This window comes from Cygnus olor, chromosome 20, assembly GCF_009769625.2.
Source record: "Cygnus olor isolate bCygOlo1 chromosome 20, bCygOlo1.pri.v2, whole genome shotgun sequence".
Classification (NCBI taxonomy): domain Eukaryota; kingdom Metazoa; phylum Chordata; class Aves; order Anseriformes; family Anatidae; genus Cygnus; species Cygnus olor.
Window position 1 is genome coordinate 8187806 of NC_049188.1, and position 24052 is coordinate 8211857.

The 24052-nt window shown below is 52.5% G+C and overlaps 2 protein-coding genes and 1 long non-coding RNA gene across 15 annotated transcripts in view; 2 read left to right on the plus strand and 1 right to left on the minus strand.

Moving 5' to 3' along the window:
• Window positions 1-1939, plus strand: part of ULK2 (unc-51 like autophagy activating kinase 2) — a 39775-nt gene extending 37836 nt beyond the window's left edge. The window contains exon 28 of the mRNA XM_040532699.1: window positions 95-1939. Within this exon, the coding sequence (XP_040388633.1) occupies window positions 95-162 (68 nt within the window). The 3' untranslated portion in view covers window positions 163-1939. The remainder of the gene's footprint in view (window positions 1-94) is intronic.
• Window positions 1940-5264: 3325 nt separating this feature from the next.
• ALDH3A2 (aldehyde dehydrogenase 3 family member A2) lies at window positions 5265-24051 on the plus strand. Of its 13 annotated transcripts, XM_040532707.1 has the most exons (12): window positions 17669-18093; window positions 18526-18612; window positions 18769-18942; window positions 19133-19364; window positions 19487-19572; window positions 20317-20525; window positions 20665-20782; window positions 20919-21060; window positions 21153-21319; window positions 22157-22256; window positions 23002-23237; window positions 23403-24051. In XM_040532707.1, exons 3-12 carry the CDS (start codon window positions 18781-18783, stop codon window positions 23415-23417), a joined length of 1467 nt encoding a protein of 488 aa, XP_040388641.1. In that variant the 5' UTR covers window positions 17669-18093; window positions 18526-18612; window positions 18769-18780; the 3' UTR covers window positions 23418-24051. The 13 variants fall into 13 exon arrangements, with proteins under 13 accessions (XP_040388637.1, XP_040388642.1, XP_040388645.1 ...); XM_040532703.1 differs by lacking the exons at window positions 17669-18093; window positions 18526-18612; window positions 18769-18942; ... (7 more) ...; window positions 23002-23237; window positions 23403-24051 and adding exons at window positions 5265-5436; window positions 11344-11575; window positions 11682-11767; ... (6 more) ...; window positions 15671-15794; window positions 16123-16374; XM_040532702.1 differs by lacking the exons at window positions 17669-18093; window positions 18526-18612; window positions 18769-18942; ... (7 more) ...; window positions 23002-23237; window positions 23403-24051 and adding exons at window positions 10802-11050; window positions 11344-11575; window positions 11682-11767; ... (6 more) ...; window positions 15671-15794; window positions 16123-16374.
• Window positions 16890-17614, minus strand: LOC121057934. Its single transcript, XR_005814023.1, has 2 exons — window positions 17547-17614; window positions 16890-17431 (listed from the first exon to the last, which is right to left on the minus strand). It is a non-coding gene; the product is annotated as an uncharacterized LOC121057934 (long non-coding RNA).
• Window position 24052: the final 1 nt, after the last annotated feature.

Consider the following 24052-nt stretch of genomic DNA (forward strand, 5'->3'; position numbering starts at 1 on the left):
ATGCTGAATGATGAAAATATCGAAAATTATACAGAATTTAATTATAACACTGAATTCATCACTTTTTTCCTGTTTTTGACCTTTCTGTTTTCAGATAAGTCTAGCATCGAGCGAAGGCTTTCTGCACTTTGCTATAGCACAGTGGCTGTATATGAGCAGTAGGAATATCCCAAGGACCAGATGGTGTGAACATAAGGGACCACTTCAGTGATACTGCACTTTTTCACTACAGCTTAATTGTTGTCCTTGTTCTGCCCCACGTGGAAGATGATTCTTACATTTCTGTGGTGACTACCAAAGAAACAGCAGCATACTCAAAGAGGAGAAATTCCAAAAGTACATTTGTAGAAAACTTGCCTTACAGATCCAGCAGCTCCTTTTTCTTCCTAGCAACAGAATTTAAAAGAATCTGTCTTCACATTTCAAACAGATCCTTGTACGTGTGTTTTGACTTGAATGATCAGGGTTTTTTTTCCTCATGAGGTCTATAGAGACTGGATCCTTCTGCATCAGGTACAAAAAGACATTTCCCTCAGAAGAGTCCCTCAAAAGTTTGTGGAAAAAAAAGTTTTAAAATAGTCAGTAAAATGTATCTGACTGAATCTGGGAAGCCCTAACCATGTGCAAGTGCTGTTCAAAGCTTTTGGGGTTAAGCTGGCTTGTATCTGAGCTCGCATGTTGTAAACATGGCTCAGCTTGTCTTGTGAAGGGATGGTGAGAAAGTGTTCTTTTATTGGGGGGGAAAATGGTAATGGAAGAAATTGCGCTCCATCTGTGCAAAATCCTCAGTGGGTTTTCAGCTGATGTGGATACAATTTGAAGATCTTCTTCCAAAACACTTTGTTTTGCACTAATTTACTAAAGCAACTGTATATTCATTTTTGAAGAACTATATTAAAAAAAAAAAAAAAAGAGAGAGAAGGCACAATGGACTTGGCTGAATTTCATTTCAGTGTACATAAAATTCTTTTCAGAATTTCAAATGTAGCTTCTAGAAGACTTTCAAACAAACTGTAAAAACTTGTATTCATGTGAACCTTTCCATTTTATACCTATTTGTCTAATACTTGAGTAACTACTGCTCTGGACTTTCTCAGTGATAGCAATGTTGAGTTGCTGGTTGTTTGCTTTTTATATAGATTTGGTTGCATCTTTTGTTGTGCATGCGAAATGTGCATTAATGCCTGCAGTCTCTAGGGGTGTAATGACAGTTCTCAGTAGTCTTGCTTCTTGGGCAGTATTACAAGAAATACTGTAAACTGAGAGGTTCTGCAAGGAACCATGCAAAACCAGAAAATAATGTTGGGATTTGAGATGCTGATAAATTGATGTAGAATATCTACATAGTGTGTGTGAAGAATCAGGATTATTTTGTGTGCATTTTGGGGGAGAGGTGGGAAGCTTCATTTAGCCTTATAGGCATTATCATTTCAAGCATCCCATGAGATTATCAGGACAGCGATTTGCAAAGTATTTAAGCAGATCAGCTTCTCTGGAAATGGTTCCTTTATTTTTGGGACTTTTTTGTTACTCAACTGCTTGAATACTTGAATAAACCATTCTCCAGGACAAAATCATTTTAATCCTCTTAAACACAGTGGTCTGAACTATTTGACAAAGTTGTACAGGGCTTACACATCAAAATACTCTTTCAGTGTTTGGATAACCATGTGTTTCCTTTACTTTGACAGAGTAATGTACTTTTTACCTTATTTATCTGTATGAAATTCCAACAGTTAATTTGAAAGTGTTTGTTTATATAATGTTTGTATTTTTAGGTCTTTAATACGGTGTTTCTACCTCTCCTTTGTAATTGCATGCATTATTCTTGAAACTAGGTAATAACTCACTGAACTGTTGTGTAATAGCCTTTTTATTATGGCCTGTATAAATGTATATTAAGGTAAAATAAATACTGACACTAGAAGTGTTTCTATGGTAAAGTCGAGTTTGTGTGTGTCTGTAACCAAAGATCAGTGGTGTTAATTCGGGGGGGGGGGAACAAAACCAACTGTCTGTACTTGGCTCATTAAATCAATTGCTGAATGTTGCCTGGAAGCTGAATCTACTTGGGTCAAGAGATGCTCACCTCATGGCGACGGGGCAATGAGCTCATTATCTCTGGATAACCCTGGCACAAAGTGTCCCCAAGTTTGTTTTCAGTTGCTTTGGGAAAACAGTTTACCTTGCTTTGTTGTTTGTCGTGAGGTTTTTTGTTTGTGGGGTTTGGTGGTGGTTGGTTTTTTGGTTTTTTGTGTTTTTTTTTTAAACAGCTTTGAAAACAAATATGTTAAGTACATTCTTAGGTAACAGTTGTACATTCTTTCAGCGAGGTGCTTGTTTGTTGCCTCTAGCAAAGAGGAGCTGACTGGGCTGCCAAAACAGCACGTATAGAACTAAAAATAAATAAATAGTGATAGAAAAAAAAATGGCAGTAAGTTACAATTTCTGTCCAAGCCTTACAAAAAGCAGGTTTCCTCCAGCTTGTAGCTAATATCCTCTCCCCAGCTGAGGTGTGCTGTGATAGCTGGTATACAGCTGTTGTATTTCTTAGTTGTACTATCATTTTTTTCCATTTTATTAAAAAAATAAAACCTGCGCTTATGACTGGCACATAATAAAAGATGAGGAGTGAGTGAGCAGGGAATGCTAATGAAATATCTGAACATGAATCTAGGAACGCAGTGAAAGCCTTAAAGCACAAGTCTAGGAGATAGTTCTTGGGAAAAGCAGCCTCATGATTTTTTATTGGTTTTCTTTTTTTTCCCTCAGGATTCGAGTTCATTCTCCTCACTCCTGCCAGTGAGACTACAGCTGTGCAAACAGGAGAAGAAAAGGGCTATTCTTGCTCGCTGTCTTCAGCAGGAGGAGGCCAATGCTCATGGCCTGTCTTTCTGCATAAGCTCATTCCAAAGAGATCCTGAAGCTGTCCTCTGTCTTCAGCTCTCCACACTGAACAGCAGGTGCTTGGTTTGTTTTTTGTTGTTGTTGTTGTTGTTGTTGTTTTAGCCTTTTGAAAGATAGAACTTGAAAGGAGATACTTGATGTACCGCTTTTCTAGTTCAACTCTAGCATCTACTCGAGAGCGCCATGTTCTTCTGTACTTCCATATTTTCACTTTCTCCATGATGTGTACAATTGACTGAGAAATCTAAAATGTAGCTTGATTCTGACGTTTGCTGCTTTTTATATGCAAGATTAATTCTTGACCTTTCCTCTGATACAGAGGATGAAATCTAGTTGATGTAACTCACAGCTGATCTATTACAAATTACTTAAGAAACATTTTTCAGTTGAGATGTGAGTTGTTGGTCCTGGGACTCGCTAGGTTCTGCATTGCTCTTGCTACTTTATCCAGCAACATCAAGATATTCCTGTTGTCACCTTATGGGTTCAGAGGCAGTAATTGTTGTGATCCATTGGTACCACAGCACTGTGCAGTGTACAGTCCAGGGGCACTGAAAAGGGAAGCTTTCTCCTTCCTGTAGATCAAGTAAAGCTGGACACTTGGTTTCAGAGCTTGTTGAGGCTTTGAAATTCAGACAGGCTGACTTGTGATCTGGCTTGTGACCTGCCTCTTGTTTGACTCATGCTGCTTCTTCTGTTTTTGTTTGTTTGGTTTGATTGGTTTTTTAATTTTGATCCTTTGACTTTTTGTCATCTGCTCGGAACTCTGCTTGTCACTGACTTTTTTTTTGGCTGTCCAACCTGAGCCATAACCCTCGCTGTGGCTTTTTAATATAACTGCATGCTTTGCTCCTCCTTTCTGTAGGTCAGCGAAGTATATCTCAGTAACCCCTCTCTTGAAGTCTTTCAGTCGGTTGGAGCCCGGTCTCCCTAACTCTTGGCACTGCTGCTTTGGACAAACACCTTTTCAATAGCCTTTTGTATGTGGCAGGCTCCCCCCTCCTCTTTAGCTGAAAGCAAACTAAATGCCAGTGGTGCTGTTGAGTCTTGTTGCAGTCTTCGTGCCAATCATTTTCATTGTTTCTTTGTGGCTCTTTCACATTTTCCGTGCTCCAGCTATGTCTACAACGCAGCCCACAGACCACGGCTTTGTACTGCAGAGTATCTTGTTCTTGCAAATGTGAGATCAGCCTCAGCTTTCAAAACAAGTGATGCCATAAATGAACTGAGCCGCATTTATTCTTGTAGGTTCCTTAAAGCTACTCCCTGTTGTTAATTTTCTGCACCCGCTTTTCTGATGGAGTGCTATTTGGGCTTTTGTATCTACCTGGCTTGTTGTGCCACTGCCCAGATTAGGTGATTTAGGAGTAAACACTTGGAGCCGTACACAGGATACGCATTTAAGCAGAAATTTAGGATTGCCAGCCTGGCTAAAAACTTGGTTATGTCCGGGTGGCGTGTGAGCTATGTGTGTATGTATAGAATAGCTGCGTTATTTGGTGGACTCTTGAAAGCAAATACCGCATATCTTATCCTGTTAGGCGAAGTCCTCCTTCACCAGGATCTACTGGCTGCTGTTGGGGACGGGAATTAACCGCGGTGCCTTGCTTAGAGCTGACTCCAGGAGGGGACCTGGAGCAAGAGGCTGCTAGGCAAGGAGGGAAGAGAAGAGGGGCGGCAGCAGCTCAGATTCTCAATCAAACATCTCCTGCCGCTCTGTGCCAAGTCCTGGCGATCAGAGCACCTCCCGCACTGCTTACCTCCCGCTTCTCCTGGCGGTAATGACTTCCCCATAAATAGTTCCCTCCTTCATTGTTCCTTAGTGGCCGAATAAAAATAGAAAACGCTGTCAGCTCCGAGGCGGAAGGAGCACGCTGAGACCCACGCGTCTCGCTGCTGCCTCCTGGGGCATTCCCCCCCCCCTTCCTCCTCCTCCTCCGCACCCCGGACTTCTCGGGAACCGGGGGGGCACTTTGCCGTTGCCCCAGGGCTGCCAGCCTCGCCCAGCGGCTGCCGGCCTCCAGACGGGGTCTCTGCCTTCGTCCAGCCGGGCACAGCCCGCGGGGAGCCGGCACCGGCAGCACCGGAGGCCGGGCCCCGACCGGCAGCCGCCGGGGGCTGGGGGCGCTGCCCCTGCACCCCCTCCTTCGGGGCCTTTTCCCGCGAGTTTGACCCTCTGGCCCCGCCCCCATGCACTTGGCCCCGCCCCCCAAGCCCACAGGCCCCGCCCCCGAGCCCCGCCCGCTGCTTCCATTCCCCCGGGAGCGGGGAGCGGCCCCGCGCCTGGCCGGTCCCGCACACTTGGGGGTGTCGGGGGCTCGCAGGCGCACACGGGCAGGCTCCGGTTCCCCGCAGCGCCCAGCGGGCATGGAGGGGATGCAGCAGGTCGTGGGGCGGGCCCGGGCGGCCTTCAGCTCGGGACGGTGCCGCTCGCTGGAGTTCAGGATGCAGCAGCTGAAGAACCTGGAGCGGATGGTGCGGGAGAAGGAGAAGGAGATCGCGGCGGCCCTGCAGTCGGATCTGCACAAGGTCTGTGGGCAGGGGCAGTTGCCAGCTGAGGGAAAAGCGAAACCCCCCGGGTTTTATCCTACTCATTGAATCGCGAAACAGCTTGGGCTGGAAGGGGCCTTAAAGATCATCCAGCTCTGACCCCCTGCCGTGGGCAGGGTGGCACCCACGGGATCAGGATGGGCAGGACCCACCCGGCCTGGCCTTGAATGGCGCTTGTGCGGCTGGGTGAGCTCCGTGGCCACCCCTGGGTGCAGGAGGTGGGTGTCCATTGTCAGCACCCTCAGTGAGCTGCCTGTCATTGCAGTGTGGGCACAACACGTACAGCCACGAGGTCATGGGTGTGCTGGGGAAGCTGGCCCTGGCCATGGAGAGTCTGCCGTCGTGGGCAGCCCCTCAGCCGGTGAAGAAGAACCTGCTGACAAGGCGTACGTCTACCCCAAGCCGCTGGGGGTGGTGCTGGTGATCGGGGCCTGGAACTACCCCTTCATGCTGGTCGTGCAGCTGCTGATCGGGGCCATTGCAGCAGGTGGGGACCTGCATGTGGCCTGGGTCTGTGTGGGGGCTGTGGGAGGTGAGAAGGGTGCAAAGACTGAGCAGCCGTGCTGGGTTTGTCTCCCAGGCAATGCAGTGGTGGTGAAGCTGTCAGAGGTCAGTGAGCACACGTCCCAGCTGTTGGCAGATCTCCTCCCTCAGTACCTGGACCAGGTGAGTGTCGCTCTGCATAGCACGCGTTGTTCCACGCCATCTCGTGGCTGCTCCAGTGCAGCTGCTCCAGGCCAGTGGAACCCCAACATGCTCGTATACCCCCAGGAGCTGTAGCACTGTCTGACATCCATTGTCCTGTTCCAGTGCGGCTGTTCCACTTACAGCACGGCTCTGCTGTACAATTTGCTCTCAGGAACTAATACGTTCTCTAGGTGGGGAGAGAGAGCTGAGGAAGGGGAGAGCCTGGTGCCATAGGCTTCGAAGTGTGGAAGCAGCTCCGCAGCCTAACTCAGCCCTGGCCTCCAATTCTGTTTCTTCTGAGTTTGCATGGGGCAGCGTGATAAGTGGAGTTTCATGTTATTAGAAGGAGCAGAGCTTGCAGACTAGCCCACAAGCGAGTCTGCCTTGTGGAGAGCTGCTCACTAGATGTAATTCATTTGAGTCAGGGTCGATATAAGGCTGTCACTTGTCCCCATAGGAGCTGTACCCGGTGGTCACAGGAGGAGTGCCTGAGACAATGGAGCTGCTGACGCAGAGATTTGACCACATCCTCTACACCGGGAACAGCACCGTGGGCAAAATCGTGATGGCAGCGGCTGCCAAGCACCTGACGCCCGTCACCCTGGAGCTGGGTGGGAAGAGCCCCTGCTACATCGACAAGGACTGCGACCTGGCCGTCGCCTGCAGGTCGGGCTGTCACGGTCCCAGGGCAGGGGCTGAACAGTGGGGATGGGGATGGTGAACATGTCTGGGCCGCTGTGGGCCCATGGGTAATGCTGTGGTGGTGCTGGGGGCTGGAAGGGGCTGAGTGTGGAGGAACCATCTCCCTCCTCCTGTAGGTGGATAACATGGGGGAAGTACATGAACTGTGGGCAAACCTGCCTTGCCCCGGACTATGTCCTGTGCGAGCCGTCCATCCAGAGCCAGGTGGTGGAGTACATTAAGGCGACTCTGCAGGTGAGCACGGAGGCTCTCGTGCTGTGGCTGCTGTCCCAGGCATTGGGCCCTGTTGGCCGCTGTTTGTGGGAGGATTGTCGCGTTTGTGTCCTGTGGGTCAGACGTATCCCCAGACAGAGTTGCCAGAGCCCCCCAGGCACATACTGCAGCGCTCAGGAGCTGTATGGCATTGTGAAACAGAGGGGTGGATAAAAGGCTGAATTTCCTGCTTGGGATCTAGCTCGCCATGCAGCTGTAGGTGATCCTAGGGACTTTTAATATTTTGCTGTGGAGGAGAGTTCCTGTGTTTCCAGCTTTTCCTTTTCAGTTCGTGTTGTGTGGAGTGGGCTTGTCTGAGGTGTCAGCCAGAGAAAGTGAAAGCGAGGGCCTGTTGGTCTCTGCTGGGCCTTTGTAATGTTGTTGTTGTCATTTTTTCTTCTGTCAGATAATCAAGAGAGTCATCTCAGAAACCTCCAGTAGGGGTGTTACTGGAAATTATGTCATCATGCATTACTTGCTCTCAAGTTTACCCTTTGGTGGTATCGGTAAGTTTCTGGGGCTCCTGAAGCATTGTACCTTGCTGCTTCTTGTGCCATGGCACTGCAGTGGTTGGCTTGCGCCCGGGTACTCCTGCGCCTGTCACATGTGAAGGACCTCTGTATAGCAGGTCTCAATAACAACAACAAATTCTACAAGTCTCTTAGGAGTGGGGAAATATGAGAGAATAAGAGAGGAAAATATGTTTGGTATGTGTTGTTGGGAGTATTGAAGTATTTAGCATAGACTAATGTGAAAGGTGTTTTCAAACCATTAGTTGCAACCAGGGTGATCAGCAGTAACTGCTGGAGGGAGGGTGCAGACGGACACCTTACAGACTGGGAAGTTCTGTGGAGAGGAAGGACACATCCTCACTGCAGGAATGTAGGGGAAAAGTTATGTTTTAAAACTGCAGCAAGCAGAAATGCGGGTAGGTAACTTGCACTGCAGCTGGCAAGCAATGGAAACTTTCCTGTGTTTCTGCTTGCTGTGCTGGTGGCCACAAGTAGCCAAAGGCTTGGCCTGCCAAGCCTGTGGTGTGACCTGGCCGGGTTGTGTGTCCCAGGGAACAGCGGGATGGGCGCCTACCACGGCAAGCACAGCTTTGAGACCTTCTCCCACCTCCGTGCCTGCTTGATCAAGGACCTGAAGATGGAGGGTATGAACAAATTCCGGTACCCGCCTAACAGCCAGAAGAAGCTGGATTGGACCAAGTTCTTCGTTTTGAAGCGGTTTAACAAGGTTCGAGTTGGACTGTCATTGAAGTGATTATTGTGAATTTCATGTTTGTGGCTCATTAGATACGAAAGATACCACGTGAAGGAGATGAACATTTATTGCATCTTTGCAGTCAGCATGGTTATTAATAAGGCCCCTTTTTGCCACATCTTTTCAGACAAAGTTTCTGCTAGTTTGAAATGGAATTGATATTCATCAGAAGTGCCTGACATCTTTCTTGTATTATACTGGAAAATGTGAATCTTGATCGGGATGTTTACCTGTTCATGTAATACCTAAACAGACGGGGTAGATTTGTCATTTAACCAACTAATGAATTTCATAATATTTTCTATATAAAATAGAAAGAGAACAAGTGGCTCAAAGGGGAATAAAGCTATTACATTGGGTGGTTTTTTTTGCTTATGCTAGTACCACAGGGATGCAAGTCGGCATTATTTGTTTAGAAATGCTTGTCACCAGGGAAGTTCTCACCCAGCGCCACTCTGGGGTGACTCAGCTGATGTTTTGCAACACTTAAAGCAACCTCAGCTTGTTTCTGGTCCATAGCTGGCTAAAAGATGTCCCTGCCAAGGACGAGGGGCCATCTCCCAGGCTGGCATCACGGTGCTGCTCTGTCATTCCTGTCAATACAGAGGAGCCTCAGGTTTCTGTGAAAGCAAGGCCCGGTAGCAGTCTCCTGGCCCCAGGATGAGACGCAGCTGGGACGTTTGCCTGCTCTGTGTGCTGCCAAGCACAAGCAGCACTGCAATGGCATGGAAATCCTCTGGCTGAAGGGTGAGAATTTTCAAGCAGGAGAGCAGACTCTGGAAATCAGCCACTGTGGAAAGCATGGGTAAGTAACGGTCTCGATGTTCCTGCAGCCATCCTCTTGTGGGTGTGCTGACTGCAGAGAATGCGTTGCAGTGCTGACACCCAGGACACAATGTAATACTCCAAGAGTTCACAGACTCTTCCTCTAGCTGCAGTAGCATGAGCCCCTTGTCTAATTTTCGTTGGACTCTCAGGCAGCATGGCATGCGGACAGAGCTTCGACATAACCTGTGTGCAAGCATGTTAAATAGGATAAAGGAGAGCATGTTAACAAGGTGATGCTCTTATGAGAAAAGTTCCCGCTTTTCCTCCTTGTGTCGTCTTGAGTGTGAACTCAGCTCCTTTTCATGTATCACAGTGCAAGGGAGCCATCAAGCCCAGCCTGTTTTTCTTTACATAGTGCCTGCTGCGTGCAAGTAGGGGCAGTTGCTCATCACTCTTTTCCACAGCAGACTGGTTACTGCTGAGGTTTATACAATCACTTGTGAAATGTTCATGTGCTGGCTGAGCCGCAACCCGCAAGTTGTTTGCAAAGCCACCCGGCTGCAGGACAGCCAGGCTTTGTGTTGGGGGAGCGGTGGCTCAGGCACAGCGCGTTGGGCTTAAGCTTGCCCCCTACAGGGGGCAGACCCTGGGAGAGACCCTGATCTGGGAAAGCATCATGGAGCTGGAGCTGATGTGAGGGGAGCAGGGGCCACGGAGGCTCTGGGCCTGGATGTAGGGTTCTGGGGCAGCCTGGGAGCTGCGGGGCAGTGCGTGCTTGGCTCCATCTCCATCTCAGGGGCACAAGCACCTGGCTGGTGGCCCTGCACGGCACAGAGGTGAGTGACCAGGTACAGGATTAGCTGGGCATGGTTTTGGCTGAGGAGCTTTGGAGTAATACGTATGGCCCCTGTAAGAGCGTTGGGTATGCTGCCTGAGGAACTGCGGTGTCTGAAATGATAGCGAGTAACAGCTCTGCGCTAAGTTCCCAATAATCCGCTGCAGTTCTTGGAAGCTGGGGCGGGACTGATTTAACTGGAATTAGCCCGGCCTTGTGTCAGTGCCATTCCCTGGATGTGTGACTCGCGTTCACCACGTGAGTGCTGCGGCAAGGTTACGCTGATCAGCCTCCTGCTCTTGCTTCTTTTGCCTCCGTATCCCCCACGTGTGTTTTCAGCGCCCTGCTCTCCCTTGGCTCACTGTGACCGCAGCCTCTGCGTCCGCCCCCCCCCCCCCCCACCCGAGCAGGGGGAGCTGGAAGGGCCCCACGCTGCTTCCAGCAGCACCAGGCTCAGAGACGCGGTGCCGGGGGGAGTCCGGGGGAAAGGCCGCGCAGTGCCACTTCCCCTGCTTAGATAAGGGAGCCCGCAGGGGGGGGACTTTGCCCCTGCCACGGCGCTGCCAGCGGCTGCCGGCCTCCAGCGGGGCGCGGGGACCTGGAACCGCGGGAACCGCCGCGCCCTGGCCCCGCCCCCCGTGCCCAAAGCCGCGCCCCCGTTGTTCCTAGCCACGCCCCTTTACCTTAGCCGCGCCCCTCTCGCCGCTTCCATTCCGGCCGGAGGGGGGCGGCCCCGCTGTACCCCCCCCCACACACACACCCGTACGGGATGGGCCCGGCCGCTCCGCCGCCCTCCCAGCGCCGATTGGGCAGGAGCCGGGGCGGGGCGGGGCGTCCGGGGGGCGTCTGGGGAGCGGCCTCTGCCCGCACGGCCCCGTCCGGCCCCGCGCTGCCCTGAGCGGGGAGCAGCGCCCAGCGGGCATGGAGGGGATGCAGCAGGTCGTGGGGCGGGCCCGGGCGGCCTTCAGCTCGGGACGGTGCCGCTCGCTGGAGTTCAGGATGCAGCAGCTGCAGAACCTGGAGCGGATGGTGCGGGAGAAGGAGAAGGAGATCGCGGCGGCCCTGCGGTCGGATCTGCACAAGGTCAGCGGGATGGGGTCCTTCCGCCGGGCGGGGCGGGTTGCCAGCTGGGGGAAAAGCGAAACCCCCCCGGGTTTTGTCCTGGTCGTCGAATCGCGAAACGGCTTGGGCTGGAAGGGGCCTTAGAGGTCATCCAGCTCCGACCCCCTGCCGTGGGCAGGGTGGCGCCCACGGGATCAGGATGGGCAGGACCCACCCGGCCTGGCCTTGAATGGCGCTTGTGTGGCTGGGTGAGCTCCGTGGCCACCCCTGGGTGCCCGCTGTCAGCACCCCTTGCAAGCTGTCTGTCGTCGCAGTCTGGGCGCAACGCGTACACCCACGAGATCCTGAGCGTGCTGGGGGAGCTGGCCCTGGTCATGGAGAAGCTGCCATCGTGGGCAGCCCCGCAGCCGGTGAAGAAGAACCTGCTGACGATACGGGACGAGGCGTACGTCTACCCTGAGCCGCTGGGGGTGGTGCTGGTGATTGGAGCCTGGAACTACCCCTTCATCCTGGTCATGCTGCCGCTGGTCGGGGCCATCGCAGCAGGTGGGGACCCGCGTGTGGCCCGAGTCCCCTGAAGGGTCTGCGTGGGAGCCCATGGGAGGTGAGAGTAGCACGAGGACTGAGCAGCCATGCTGGGCTTGTGTCCTAGGCAATGCAGTGGTGGTGAAGCCGTCAGAGGTCAGCGAACACACGTCCCAGCTGATCGCCGATATCCTCCCCCAGTACCTGGATCAGGTGAGTGCAGCTTTGCATAGGGCGTGTTGTTCATTGACATCTTGTGGCTCCTCCAGTGCAGCTGCCCCAGGCCAAGAGGGAGCCTGGTGGTCACCCGTGCTGGAGGCTTCGAAGTGTGGAAGCAGCTCCACAGCCTGACTCAGCCCTGGCCTCCAACTCTGTTTCTTCTGAGTTTGCATGGGGCAGTGTGATAAGTGGAGTTTCATGTTATGGGCAGTGAGGCTGTGAGGGTCGATATAAGGCTGTCACTTGTCCCCACAGGAGCTGTACCCAGTGGTCACGGGAGGAGTGCCTGAGACAACGGAGCTGCTGACGCAGAGATTCGACCACATCCTCTACACCGGGAACAGCGCTGTGGGCAAAATCGTGATGGCAGCGGCTGCCAAGCACCTGACGCCCGTCACCCTGGAGCTGGGTGGGAAGAGCCCCTGCTACATCGACAAGAACTGCGACCTGGCCGTCGCCTGCAGGTTGGGCTGTCACGGTCCCAGGGCAGGGGCTGAACAGTGGGGATGGGGATGGTGAACATGTCTGGGCCGCTGTGGGCCCATGGGTAACGGTGTGGTGGTGCTGGGGACTGGAAGGGGCTGAGTCTCCCTCTTGCTGTAGGCGGATAACGTGGGGGAAGTACGTGAACTGTGGGCAAACCTGCCTTGCCCCGGACTATGTCCTGTGCGAGCCGTCCATCCAGAGCCAGGTGGTGGAGTACATTAAGGCGACTCTGCAGGTGAGCGCGGAGGCTCTTGTGCTGTGGCCACCGACCCCGTTACCTCAGAGGTGTGAGTTTGTGAAATGGTGGCCCCGGAGCTGCGGCCGTGCTGCAGGTGCGTGAAGGGCTTTGGTTCTGCTCTGCCCTTTGTCAGGAGTTCTACGGGGAAGATGTGAAGAAGTCTCCGGATTACGAGAGGATCGTCAACAAGCGTCACTTCAAAAGGATCGTGAGCCTGCTGGAAGGCCAGAAGATCGCCCACGGTGGAGAGACGGATGAGGCCTCCTGCTTTATAGGTAGCTGTGGCGCGTGTTGGGCAGGGGCCCTGTGATGGATCCTGCTTGCTGTGCTGCTGACCGCGTGTCCTGTGCCCTCCCGCTTGCCTCAGCACCCACCGTCCTGACGGACGTTTCTCCGGAGTCCAAGGTGATGGAGGAGGAGATCTTTGGCCCGGTGCTTCCGATTTTGTCAGTGAAGGGTGTGGACGAAGCCATTGAGTTCATCAACAGTCGGGAGAAGCCCCTTGCCCTCTATGTCTTCTCCAATGACAAGAAGGTGGGTCAGGGCTCCGTGCGGCTCGATGCTGGGTGCGGCCTCCCCAGGCACAGCTTGGTGCTGGGCCCTGTTGGCTGCTGTTTGTGGGAGGATTGCAGTTTTTGTCTCCTGTGGGACAGACGTGTCCGCAGGCAGAGTTGCCAGAACCTCCCAGGCACATGCTGAAGCACTCAGCATCTATATGGCATCGCGAAACAGAGGGGTGGATAAAAGGCTGAATTTCCTGCTTGGGATCTAGCTCGCCATGCAGCTGTAGGTGATCCTAGGGACTTTTAATATTTTGCTGTGGAGGAGAGTTCCTGTGTTTCCAGCTTTTTCATTTCAATTAGTGTTGTGTGGAGAGGGCTTGTCTGAGGTGTCAGACAGAGAAAGTGAATGTGAGAGCCTGTTGTCCCATGGCTCCCTTCCCAGTGCTGCTTGGTGACGTCTGGTCTCTGCTGGGCCTTTGTAATTTTGTTGTTGTTGTCATTTTTTCTTCTGTCAGGTAATCAAGAGAGTCATCTCAGAAACCTCCAGTGGGGGCGTCACTGTAAATGACGTCATCATGCATTTCTTCCTCTCAACCTTACCCTTTGGTGGTGTCGGTAAGTTGCTGGGGCTCCTGAAGCATTGTGACTTGCTGCTTGTTGTGCCATGGCACTGCAGTGGCTGTCCTGTGTGCAGGAGGGTACTCCTGCGCCTGTCACATGTGAAGGACCTCTGTATAGCAGGTCTCAATAACAACAACAAATTCTACAAGTCTCTTAGGAGAGGGGCCAAGAGAGGGAAATACGTTTGGTACGTGTTGTTGGGAGGATTGAAGCATTTAGTGCTGATTCATGTAATTTCTTTTTATTAGTTTTCCAGAAAGCTAGTTGAGCTTTCCAGAAAAAGGTTTGGATGCTACGGTGCTCACAAACTGATGGTGAGGCAGCGGCGTTCTGCTGCTGTGACCATCACGTGCTGTGTTGGGACTGAGAAGCAGAGGTGTACCCTGCAAGGGAACTCAAGAGAAACCCTTTTCACTCAGTATAGGTTGGGTCTCAGAGGCACATGTGGTGTTTTGAGGGAGGAAGCAAGATCCAGGGGAGTGCTGGGCATGGCTCAGATGCATAGGGAACAGCACCTACAGGGACACCCTGAAACCCTGGAGTTTGTGCAGTCAAAGGAGGGTGGGGAAGAGGAGAAATGGAATGCAGATGGACATCTTAGGGACTGAGAAGTTCTGTGGAGAAGGACACATCCTCTCTGCAGGAATATAGGGGAAAAGTTATGCTTTAGAACTGTAGCAAGCCAAAATCCCGATAGGTAACTTGCACTGCAGCTGGCAAGCAATGGAAACTTTCCTGTGTTTCTGCTTGCCGTGCTGGTGGCCACAAGTAGCCAAAGGCTTGGCCTGCCAAGCCTGTGGTGTGACCTGGCTGGGTTGTGTGTCCCAGGGAACAGCGGGATGGGCGCCTACCACGGCAAGCACAGCTTTGAGACCTTCTCCCACCTCCGTGCCTGCTTGATCAAGGACCTGAAGATGGAGGGTATGAACAAATTCCGGTATCCGCCTAACAGCCAGAAGAAGCTGGATTGGACCAAGTTCTTCGTTTTGAAGCGGTTTAACAAGGTCCGCTTGGGACTGATCTTCTTGGCCCTGCTGGGGGTTGTGGCAGCGGTGGTGATAAAGGTTAGCTTTGGCTCTTTGCTCTCTACCTGAGTGCATGTGCAATTCATCTTATCTGTAGCCAGTTCTTTCTTTGCAATTGCAGTCCTTTCTTAGAGCCTGGCCTGTTTTTTTTTTTTGTTTTTTTTTTTTTGTCCTGACACGATATCTGGCCTATCTGTAATTACTAATATCTGTTCACTCTTGCAAATGGTATCTAGAATAGGAATGTCCTTAGAGATATCTCCTAGGTAGGCTTCTGTACTATTTCTTGCTCTGCCCTGGGTGGTGACACCTCTGAGAAACTCCCTGCAGAGGTACACGGAGGTTGGTGTATTTTGGACAGGTCTCTCAGGTGTGATTTCATTTTCAGGGCTTGCTTCAGCAGGTCAGTGCAGAGGGGAGGCTGTGATATAAAGCTGAGGTCTATAACAAGCTCTTGTTCGTTGCCTGGTTGCAGTCCCTTTCTGACCTCAGCTCAGTTATTTCTCTTTCCTCCCCTGTTTCCAGTTGGGTAGTGAGGAAGGGTTGGATGTCCTCGTGTCTGTGCAGGAAGCAGAAGCCTGCTAGCTGCAGCTGGAGGACTCAGGGTGCCTCCGGAGGTGGAGCAATAGGATCTGAAACTCCAAGAGTGCCTCCTGTTGGTTCTCTGTGGCTGGCAGAGCAGGCACTATGTGTGCCTGCACTGTCTGCTCCTCACAAAGCTCAGCTGAGCATCCTTCCTGGCCCTGCCCTGGGGATTTAGTAGCCTTAAGGGAGCAGCCATTGCTCAAAAAGGAGATGACAGTTCGTTGTTCTCTGTTGTTACTGCTGTGAGGGGAGGTGCAGGAGCCCAACCAGCAGGAGGAAATGACCAGTCTCCACATTTGAGTGCAGGAGGAAGCGCAAGAGCCAACAACTGGCTCAGGCCTTGAAGTAACAGCCAGGGAAGCAAGCCCTGTCTAGGTGAATGACTCCTCAGTGAAGAGGGGGAACTCACAGCATCTTGAAATCATTTGGGTTTTCTCAGAATCACCAGTCTGTGCTGAAGAGAAAAGCTCTCTTGATTGTGCTGGCTGTTCAGAGGCTGGGCTGGCTCAGTGGGTGTTAAGGAGAAGCAGGTTTCAGAGCACTGCTGTTGCTGTTACAGTGAGGTAGGCATCTTTTTCTTTTCCTGTGTGCAGACCTGGTTTGAAATTGGGTGAAACTTTGTTAGAGTAGTGAATGTGGGGTTTGGAGAGGTTCCCCCTGGCACCAGAGAGCAATGCTTTCCCTGGCAGCAGTCGGAGCTCATTCAGTGTCCAAGATAACCAGCAGTGTGTGCATGCCAAGGGAACAGGAGGCAGGTGAGCTGCTGCCAGTGACACCCTGGGGAAGCAGAGGGGAGCGAAGGGGCTTTGCTTCATGCTGTTCTAAAAAGACAAATGGTTTTGTTTCAGCAACTTCATCACAGGATGGTGGTGTTGTGTTTTGCTTTCACAGATGGCTTACTACTGAAGAGAGGAGAAGGCACCATAACCCGTGTGCAAGATATTTTGAGTGCTCACTTTGTGTCTGTTTCTTCATGTCTGTTTTTTTTTTTTTTTTTTTTCCTTTTGAGCTGGGTTATTTCAGTGAGCTGTTGAGCACAAAGAGTAGCCCTGGAAAGGCACTAAACAGGGAGAAGCCTTGGACTCTTGTTTACTAAAAGGCCATAATGAAAGAAAGGGACCTTTGGGTACAAGCTTTCAAAAGGAAAACTGAAGAGCAAGAAATACCAGTACCTACCACCACCCCGTGCCATGCAGAGCACTGCTTCCAGGAACATACACCCTGTGTCTTACACCAAACTGCTTAGCTTCCTTCAGTGACAAACAAGAGCTCACATTTCAGCTGTAGCTGGGCTGACATTGTTTTCCCTGCAGTTTTTGGGATGGTTGCTCTTCTGTCGTGCTCCAAAGAGCCACCCTCTTAGTGACAAGTCTGAGACAGGCTGTGCTCCTGCTGTGCTGGCTAATGATTTGTGCCAATAGTGATGGTTATGAATAAACCAAGCTTGCCTTCTAATTGAGGGGAAATATTCCTGGATCCCTATGAGCGAGAATCGTCCATAGCTGGTCAGGTGATGTAGGCTGCCACCCTTTTTGGGGCTCTAGTTTTCATCGCATGCCTGTTAACAATTATTTGACAATTAGAAAATAACAAAGAAGATATATGCATTGCTTGTGTTTTACTAATAAGAATATCTTATGCTTGTACAAAAAAAAAAAAAACAACTTTGTGGCCTGTAGAGAGAAGTGGTAATCATGAAAAACCTGTTCCTGGTCAGAGTCCTTGAAGGGAAAACAATTACAGAAAGTGTGTGTACTGCTTTGTATTTGAGCTTCTGGGTCTGCTGTAATCTTGCACTGGGTTATAATATGGGACCTGTTCTAGCTTGGGGAGACAATATTGGAGAAACTTGAGATGAAAGGACCTAGTAAATGTTGTTTAAAGAAAATTTAAAATGATGAGAGGAAGAGGATGTAATTCTTAGAAAATTGTATTCGCTGTGCAAGAGGTGGGACTTCTTCATGTCTGGTGAAAATCCATATGATAAGTATTTTTAATGATATATTTTGCAAGTACAAAATAAACTCTGAATTTAAATAATGAAGTAAGTGTGGTAAGTCACTGCAGTCTCCTGTGGAATCCTGCCTGTCCTCTGCCACTCCTGGTTCCGGCCAAACATCACAGATGTGTTGCAAGGTGTCAAGCTGATCAACAGATGTGCCCCAGGACAGGAACACAGATCCTCAGCGCAGTGGTCTCCCTGCTCTTGGGGAATGAATGGTATGACTGGCTGGACCATTTCTGTTCCTGCCCTGTGGAAATCCATCCATCCGGTGTCTCCCACCTGCAAATGCCAGTTTGGGATTTGCTCTCACCTGAACGATAGCGCAGGCTCTGTGTTGTTGACTCCCGACAGCTGCAGCAGCACACGAAAACATCCCCTGGCTTCATGCTCTGAATCAGAGCAAAGCCACGTGGTCTCACAATCAGGCACAGGCCTCTGAGTCACTGCCCCAGCTGAAACACTGCCATTGCAGCACAGCCAGTCCTCCTGGGACGAGCACGTCTGCTTGTGTGCCTCTTGCTGGTAAACAACGCGCAGTAGCGTGGCTGCGCCCTGTGCTGGAGAGGCCATCGAGGGTCCCTGCTGCCCGTCCCGATCCTTCAGCGAACCCGAGACAAAAAGGACAAAAAGGAGCAGTGCTTCCTCCCATGCAGAGCAACGAGCTGTGATTCAAGGCTTGTGTATTCGCAGCACGAGGATATATCTGGGTAAAGGGTGCCTTGTATCTAAGCAAGAGCCCTGGGCCTGAGCCAGATATTTGGTTGTGGGAGGAGAGCGCTCCAGCTGTGTCAGGGGAAGGGCTTGTCCCTGCTCGTGCTTGCACTGGGAGACCAGCTGGGAGAGAAGCTGCTCTGAAGGTAACTTTCCTTTTTTCCTTTTTTTTAATGAGTCATCTCCTTTCTTGGTTGGCCTCAGGTTGGTGTTGTGCAACGGTGGAAGAGAATTGGGAAGGGCAGATTGTAGTGGGTGCAAGGGAACCTTAAAACTTCATTTTGTGAGGCAGGGATTGTGAGCAGACTTCTTGTCCCAACTAAAGCCGAAACGCTGCCCTGGGAGGCAGGATGAAGCCTCCATGATGTTACCTAATGGCAGCGTCATGTGAGGGCCTCACAGTTGTGCCGCAGTGGGCTGGTTGCTGGCACACAGCTCAGACTGCAGCTGCTGCCATGCAGGACACAGTGATCTCCATGATACGGCTCCTTAGAACACACCTGTGAGCAGAGGGGAGGGCAGTGGGTAATTTAAGCCAGGAGAAAGCACCTGCAGGGAGATTCACCAGCTGTCCTCAGAGCTTGCTGTGAGAGGAGCCCTCAGGCTGAGGAGGAGGGTGGGCTGCTCCACGTGGCTGCCTCAGGAGCAGGAGAACACCCAACAAGGTGAGCACATCCCAGCCTTGCTCTGGGTGCAACATTGCTCAGTGGTGGCCCCATGTTGAGCGTTCCCAGCACTGGAGAAGCCGCCTCTGCCTCCTGGCAGTTTGTGCAGTCTGCCTGGGGCCCTGCGGTGTGGTGAGTTCGCTGCTCTCCCCGCAGCGCCCAGCAGCCATGGAGAGGATGCAGCAGGTCGTGGGGCGGGCCAGGGCGGCCTTCAGCTCGGGACGGTGCCGCTCGCTGGAGTTCAGGATGCAGCAGCTGAAGAACCTGGAGCGGATGGTGCGGGAGAAGGAGAAGGAGATCCTGGCGGCCCTGCAGTCGGATCTGCACAAGGTCTGTGGGCAGGGGCAGTTGCCGGCTGAGGGAAAAGCAGCAACCCCTGGGGCGGCCTTTGCCCTGCTGGGTTTCTCCTGATGTCCCACATGGACCTGGATGAGCTCAGTGGCCTCTCCTGGCTGATATGGTGGGCTCGGGAGGTGGGTGCCTGTTGTCCACACCCTCAGTGAGCTGCCTGTCGTTGCAGTCTGGGCACAACGCGTACAGCCACGAGATCCTAGGCGTGTTGTGGGAGCTGGCCCTGGTCATGGAGAAGCTGCCGTCCTGGGCGGCCCCTCAGCCAGTGAAGAAGAACCTGCTGACAATGCGGGACGAGGCGTACATATACCCCGAGCCGCTGGGGGTGGTGCTGGTGATCGGGGCCTGGAACTACCCCTTCACCCTGATTGTGCAGCCGCTGATCGGGGCCATCGCAGCAGGTGGGGACCCGCGTGTGGCCCAAGTCCAAGTAACCTGTGGGGTCTCTGTGGGGTCTGTGTGGGGGCTGTGGGAGGTGAGAAGGGTGCAAAGACTGAGCAGCCGTGCTGGGTTTGTCTCCCAGGCAATGCAGTGGTGGTGAAGCCGTCGGAGGTCAGTGAGCACACCTCCCAGCTGATCGCTGATATCTTCCCCCAGTACCTGGACCAGGTGAGTGTGGCTCTGTGCCTGATGTTGGGACTGTCTTGAGGAAACACCTGCCTTGCTTTCAAGGGCCCATTTTTTTTAGAGGTGAATCAGTTGCCTGCTATCTCCAAAAGGGCATAAAATGAGAGATGTGGGAAGGGTTGAATTAGTCTTAGTGTACAGGGATGCACTGATATATTCTTCCTGCTTTCACGTAGCCTATTGGGCCTACATAGTCTTCCTGTCTTTTTGACGTACATCACAGTATAAAGGCCTGTGCAGGTGTTTCTCACTGCAATAGCTGCTGTATGGGTTGCTGGCCTGTAGGTAAGCATGATTTTGTGTCGAATTCTGGCTGTGCTTAGCTCTTCCTGAGAATCAGGGGCTGTTTGCTTAGTGGCTGTCAACCTTCACTTTTCACATCCTGCTGTGCTTAGAGCATAGAGCTTTGTTTCTTCTCCACTTGTCTGACATCAATTGCCCTGTTCCAGTGAGGCTGTTCCACTTACAGCACGGCTCTGCTGTACAATTTGCTCTCAGGAACTAACGTGTTCTCTAGGTGAGGAGGGAGAGCTGAGGAAGAGGAGAGCCTGGTGGTCACCTGTGCTGTAGGTTTCAAAGTGTGCAAGCAGCTCCGCAGCCTGACTCAGCCCTGGCCTCCAACTCTGTTTCTTCTGAGTTTGCATGGGGCAGTGTGATAAGTGGAGTTTCATGTTATGGGCAGTGAGGCTGTGAGGGTTGATATAAGGCTGTCACTTGTCCCCACAGGAGCTGTACCCAGTGGTCACGGGAGGAGTGCCTGAGACAACGGAGCTGCTGACGCAGAGATTTGACCACATCCTCTACACCGGGAACAGCGCCGTGGGCAAAATCGTGATGGCAGCGGCTGCCAAGCACCTGACGCCCGTCACCCTGGAGCTGGGTGGGAAGAGCCCCTGCTACATCGACAAGAACTGCGACCTGGCCGTCGCCTGCAGGTTGGGCTGTCACGGTCCCAGGGCAGGGGCTGAACGGTGGGGTTGGGGCAGGTGGATGTGTCCTGGCCGCTGTGGGCCCATGGGTAATGCTGTGGTGGTGCTGGGGACTGGAAGGGGCTGAGTCTCCCTCTTGCTGTAGGCGGATAACGTGGGGGAAGTACATGAACTGTGGGCAAACCTGCATTGCCCCGGACTATGTCCTGTGCGAGCCGTCCATCCAGAGCCAGGTGGTGGAGTACATTAAGGCGACTCTGCAGGTGAGCGCGGAGGCTCTTGTGCTGTGGCCACCGACCCCGTTACCTCAGAGGTGTGAGTTTGTGAAATGGTGGCCCCGGAGCTGCGGCCGTGCTGCAGGTGCGTGAAGGGCTTTGGTTCTGCTCTGCCCTTTGTCAGGAGTTCTACGGGGAAGATGTGAAGAAGTCTCCGGATTACGAGAGGATCGTCAACAAGCGTCACTTCAAAAGGATCGTGAGCCTGCTGGAAGGCCAGAAGATCGCCCATGGTGGAGAGACGGATGAGGCCTCCTGCTTTATAGGTAGCTGTGGCGCGTGTTGGGCAGGGGCCCTGTGATGGATCCTGCTTGCTGTGCTGCTGACCGCGTGTCCTGTGCCCTCCCGCTTGCCTCAGCACCCACCATCCTGACGGACGTTTCTCCGGAGTCCAAGGTGATGGAGGAGGAGATCTTTGGCCCGGTGCTTCCGATTTTGTCAGTGAAGGGTGTGGACGAAGCCATTGAGTTCATCAACAGTCGGGAGAAGCCCCTTGCCCTCTATGTCTTCTCCAATGACAAGAAGGTGGGTCAGGGATGTGCTTCCCCCAGAGGAGGCTCTGTGTGGCTCGATGCTGGGTGCAGCCATTCCAGGCATGGCTCAGTGCTGGGCCCTGTTGGCTGCTGTTTGTGGGTGGATTGCAGCATTTGTGTCCTCTGGGTCAGATGTGTCCCCAGAGTTGCCAGAGCCCCCCAGGCACATGCTCGAAGGGCCCTGGTCTTGCACCTTTCCCCATGTCTCGGCTAGGTGCTGCTTCCTCACAAGTCCCCTGACCCCATGCAGGATCAGGTGCTGGTTCAGGAATTCAGGTCAGGGATCGGCACTGACACAACACCACCGCACGGTGTGTGGGAGGGCTGAGCTTTGCCCAGCTGGTGCTGATCTGCTGCTTAAGTAATGTAAAACTGAGTCAACAACACGTAGGGTACCCCCAACAAAACCTTTTGGGTCTGGGTTTGTGTTCAGTGTCCGTGATTGACTCTGCTTCATTGAGCCCCTTCCCTGTCCACTGGCCCTGAGCCAGGCGATGTTTTAGGGCTGCTGCTGCAGCTGGCAGAAGTCCGCCACGTGTGGCCGTGTCTTTAGGTGTCATCTGACTGAGGTATCCCACCAAGGCCTGCCCTGAGCCGTGTCACGCACAGAGCACTTTCTGTAGGCACCCATGGCTCCTGTGTCTGGTGGGACAGCCCTGTTGGCTCTCCAATACGACAGCAGCAGCTGCTGAAGCTATAATATTTACCTGATGTGGTGTGAATGGATACAAGCACAACCCTGACACCCGTGTGCCCTTTGTAAGAGCACGGGGGATGGTGGCCTGTCTTGATTTTCCTCTATTCTGTGCCACCTCTCATTTTGGTTTAGCTGATCAAAAGAGTGATATCGGAGACCTCTAGCGGCGGTATGACTGCCAACGACGTCCTCATGCACTCCACGGTCCTGGATCTGCCCTTCGGCGGCGTGGGTAAGCCCCCGTTACACGTACTTGATTTTCGTGCCCCAGTGGCAGTGTCTGATCCTAGTTCTGTCATCCCCATTTGGCAATTTAGGATCTTTTAGCTGCATTTTCCATTAAATACATTTCCATAGTGGGTACCTTTGTGAAATGGCTTATTAGTGGTTGGAGTAGCATTGGTGCTGGCCCTGAGAGGAAAACTCTGGCACATCTGCGTGGCTCCAGTTCCCCCATGCAGGGTGAAGTTGCCCAGGGATGAGCAGCTGGTTGAACCTCCGTGGCTTTGTGGCAGAGACAACCTGGCTGTGGGCAGTGGGCTGAGCTCTTGGGTGTTTCTGACAGCAGGTTGCTGTATGTCCTCTTTACGTCCCACCGTGTGAAAGAACAGCCTCCGTCCCTCCCCTCCCGCACCCCAGCATAGATTTAGTGGGAAATGCAGGACTCGTCCTTGGGAGGAGAGAGCTGGTGACCTTGTAATTTCAAGGGTGTGTGCACAGAGCCAGCCTGAGCTGCAGCAGCAGTTCAAGGCAGCGAGCTGTCCTCGCTTATTTCTGGCTGGTTGTTAGAGCTGCTTGTTGCTTCTCTGCCCTAGGGGAGCACAGCAGCTGTTCTCAAGTGTGAGAAGCACAGTGAGCAAGCTTTCCCTGTGTCCTTGGGGCTGCAACACAGAAGTTAAGAAATGCAGCTGTCATAATGAGTGAGAGGCTTGGCCTGCCAAACCTGTGGTGTGACCTGGCCGGGTTGTGTGTCCCAGGGAACAGCGGGATGGGCGCCTACCACGGCAAGCACAGCTTTGAGACCTTCTCCCACCACCGTGCCTGCTTGATCAAGGACCTGAAGATGGAGGGTATGAACAAACTCCGGTATCCGCCTAACAGCCAGAAGAAGCTGGATTGGGTCAAGTTCTTCGTTTTGAAGCGGTTTAACAAGGTCCGCTTGGGACTGATCTTCTTGGCCCTGCTGGGGGTTGTGGCAGCGGTGGTGATAAAGGTGAGCTTTGGCTCTTTGCTCTCTACCTGAGTGTGTTCCCAGCTGCATCCCCTGAGCCTCACCACGTCCCAGCCTCCATCCACCATTGCCTCGGGCCTCACTGATGGCCCTACAGGGCTCTGTTCCCTCTCTGTGGGACTCAGCCACATTTCTGTGCCCCTTTAGGTGATGTTCCTGTGATGAGGGGTGCTCTGTACTCAGCTGCACATCGGGCCCGTAACTCAGCATTCTCGTCCTGCATTCCTATTCTTGCTGCAACTTCTCTTCCAAGGCATCTGACCCACTGATGAGGCAGAAGCAAATGAACCCCAGTTAATGAAGAGGTAATCGGTCTGCTGGACTGATGCAGACTGAAGCCATCGGTCCTGCCTCAGCAGTGCAGGTGGGAAGGAGGTAGTGTCTCTGTCCTGCTCTCCAAATAGGAGCCCATGGAAAAGCTCTTGGGCATGGGGGGGATCATGCCACAAGCACATCAAAGGAAAGCCACATGTTACTGAGCCCATCATCTATGTAACGTGTCTCCTGTGATCCCTATATAAAGCTGTCTCATAGCAGCGGGAAGCCTGACAAAATGAGTGTGACAGATGGGGACCGCAGGAGCGCCAGGGACATGGCACTGTTGGTGCACAGCATCTGGTGCTGGGCACCAGCAAGGGGGAGCTGCTGTGACCCAGCTCTAAGGAAGAGCCTGAGCAGCTGGTGATCTTGCGCATAATTTCATTTCTGATTTTTGGTGTACTGGTAGTCTTTTACCTCTGAGACTGTAACTGGAAGCCTGACCCTTGCTGAATAAAACCTTTCTTTTACCACGAAAG